Source organism: Phalaenopsis equestris, unplaced genomic scaffold (genome assembly GCF_001263595.1).
Source record: "Phalaenopsis equestris unplaced genomic scaffold, ASM126359v1 Scaffold000552, whole genome shotgun sequence".
Classification (NCBI taxonomy): Eukaryota; Viridiplantae; Streptophyta; class Magnoliopsida; order Asparagales; family Orchidaceae; genus Phalaenopsis; species Phalaenopsis equestris.
Genome location: NW_018164992.1, coordinates 3,640,284 through 3,641,659, shown reverse-complemented (window position 1 = coordinate 3,641,659; position 1,376 = coordinate 3,640,284). Strand labels below are relative to the sequence as shown.

The 1,376-nt window shown below is 34.9% G+C and overlaps 1 protein-coding gene across 4 annotated transcripts in view; it reads right to left on the bottom strand.

Moving 5' to 3' along the window:
- The window catches only part of LOC110029160, a 10,973-nt gene extending 10,595 nt beyond the window's left edge, over positions 1-378 (bottom strand). For 2 of the 4 annotated variants that reach the window (XM_020731319.1, XM_020731323.1), the window contains exon 1: positions 115-378. In XM_020731319.1, the coding sequence (XP_020586978.1) occupies positions 115-215 (101 nt within the window). In that variant the 5' untranslated portion in view covers positions 216-378. The remainder of the gene's footprint in view (positions 1-114) is intronic. The other 2 variants (XM_020731320.1, XM_020731322.1) reach the window with 1 other exon arrangement.
- Between the last annotated feature and the right edge of the window lie 998 nt (positions 379-1,376).

Below are 1,376 nucleotides of genomic sequence, written 5' to 3'. Positions count from 1 at the left end.
CAGTTCCAATGGAAACCAATTAAAACATCGCAGTAATACAAATTTCCTATTACAGAAATTTTCAAGAAAATATGTTCCGGTTAAACAGAAACCTCAAAGAAAGCAGTAACTCACACATTTGCAGAGGTGAATTTTCCTGGGAAATGTTGCCGATTACTCTTTCTACAGGCTGAAAGTCGTAGAAGATCGGGCGGTGGAGCCGCCGCGATGGACATCCCGTTGGCGATTCTACAATCAAAAGCGAATCACAATAAAGGGAGAAAATACCCTAACCCTAATCAAAGTTGGCATCAAAACAAAGGAATCCCCGCCGTGCTTTTGGTTCTTGGCTGCTCTTAACTGGCCCGCCAAAGAACAATTATCCCTATTTAAAATAAATCAATAAATAAAGTTCGGGTGAGGAATAAAACGGGAATTCACCGATTAATTGGATAAACATTAATTAGTGGCATGTTCGAAATATTGCCACGTGTCAGAGAATCAATTTGGCATCTAGCTTTTCTCTCTCTCTTTCTTTTTTTTCCAAAAGTTATGATTTCTTAGAATTTTTTTATGGCCAACTATTTTGTAGCAACCAATTATAATTGTTGCAGTTTTATATGGCCAACTGTAGCCATTGCAATCACCTATCATGATTTCAACCACCAATTATAATTTTTATGAGCTACCGGTGACTTTATAGCAACCAATTGTCTTTGTGTCCAACTATGACTGTTTAAATTTTTAACTATCACATATGTGACTAACTACGGGCGTTGCAACCACTGACTATAATTAGATTTTATGGTCAACTACTACGTTGTATTAACCAACAATTAATCTTGACGATGTTATTGTTGCTCTAATCAAAGAAGCAGTGCCAAAATGCCTCTAAAAAGATCATAAATAATTAGAGTTGTGATTGTACGTACATGTAAAGAACTCAAACGTGACAACAGCATGATAATACAATATGATGACAATGCAACGGTTATCATTGATCAAGAAGGAAATTCAAAAGGAACACAAATTTTTTGTGCAATTGCTTACAGTCTTCAACTACAGCATCTATGGCCAATTGTCTCTTTGCAACCACCAATTAAAGCATTTAAGGCCAACTACTACTTTTGCAGTAGTAAACTATGACAGCTGTAGCCATCTACTACGTTACAATTTCCAGCAACCGCTTTTGTGCCCAACAAATGATATTATAACCTCAGACTACAATCTTTGTGGCTAATTAATATTACAGTCATCGCTTAAGCATATATGTCCAATTATTATTATTATAGCCAAAAATTATATTTGTTGTAGCCCAAATTATGATAATTATAACTAAACTATTAGTATACATCTGTGATTAACAATAATTCCATCTTATCTAATTTACAAGTTGA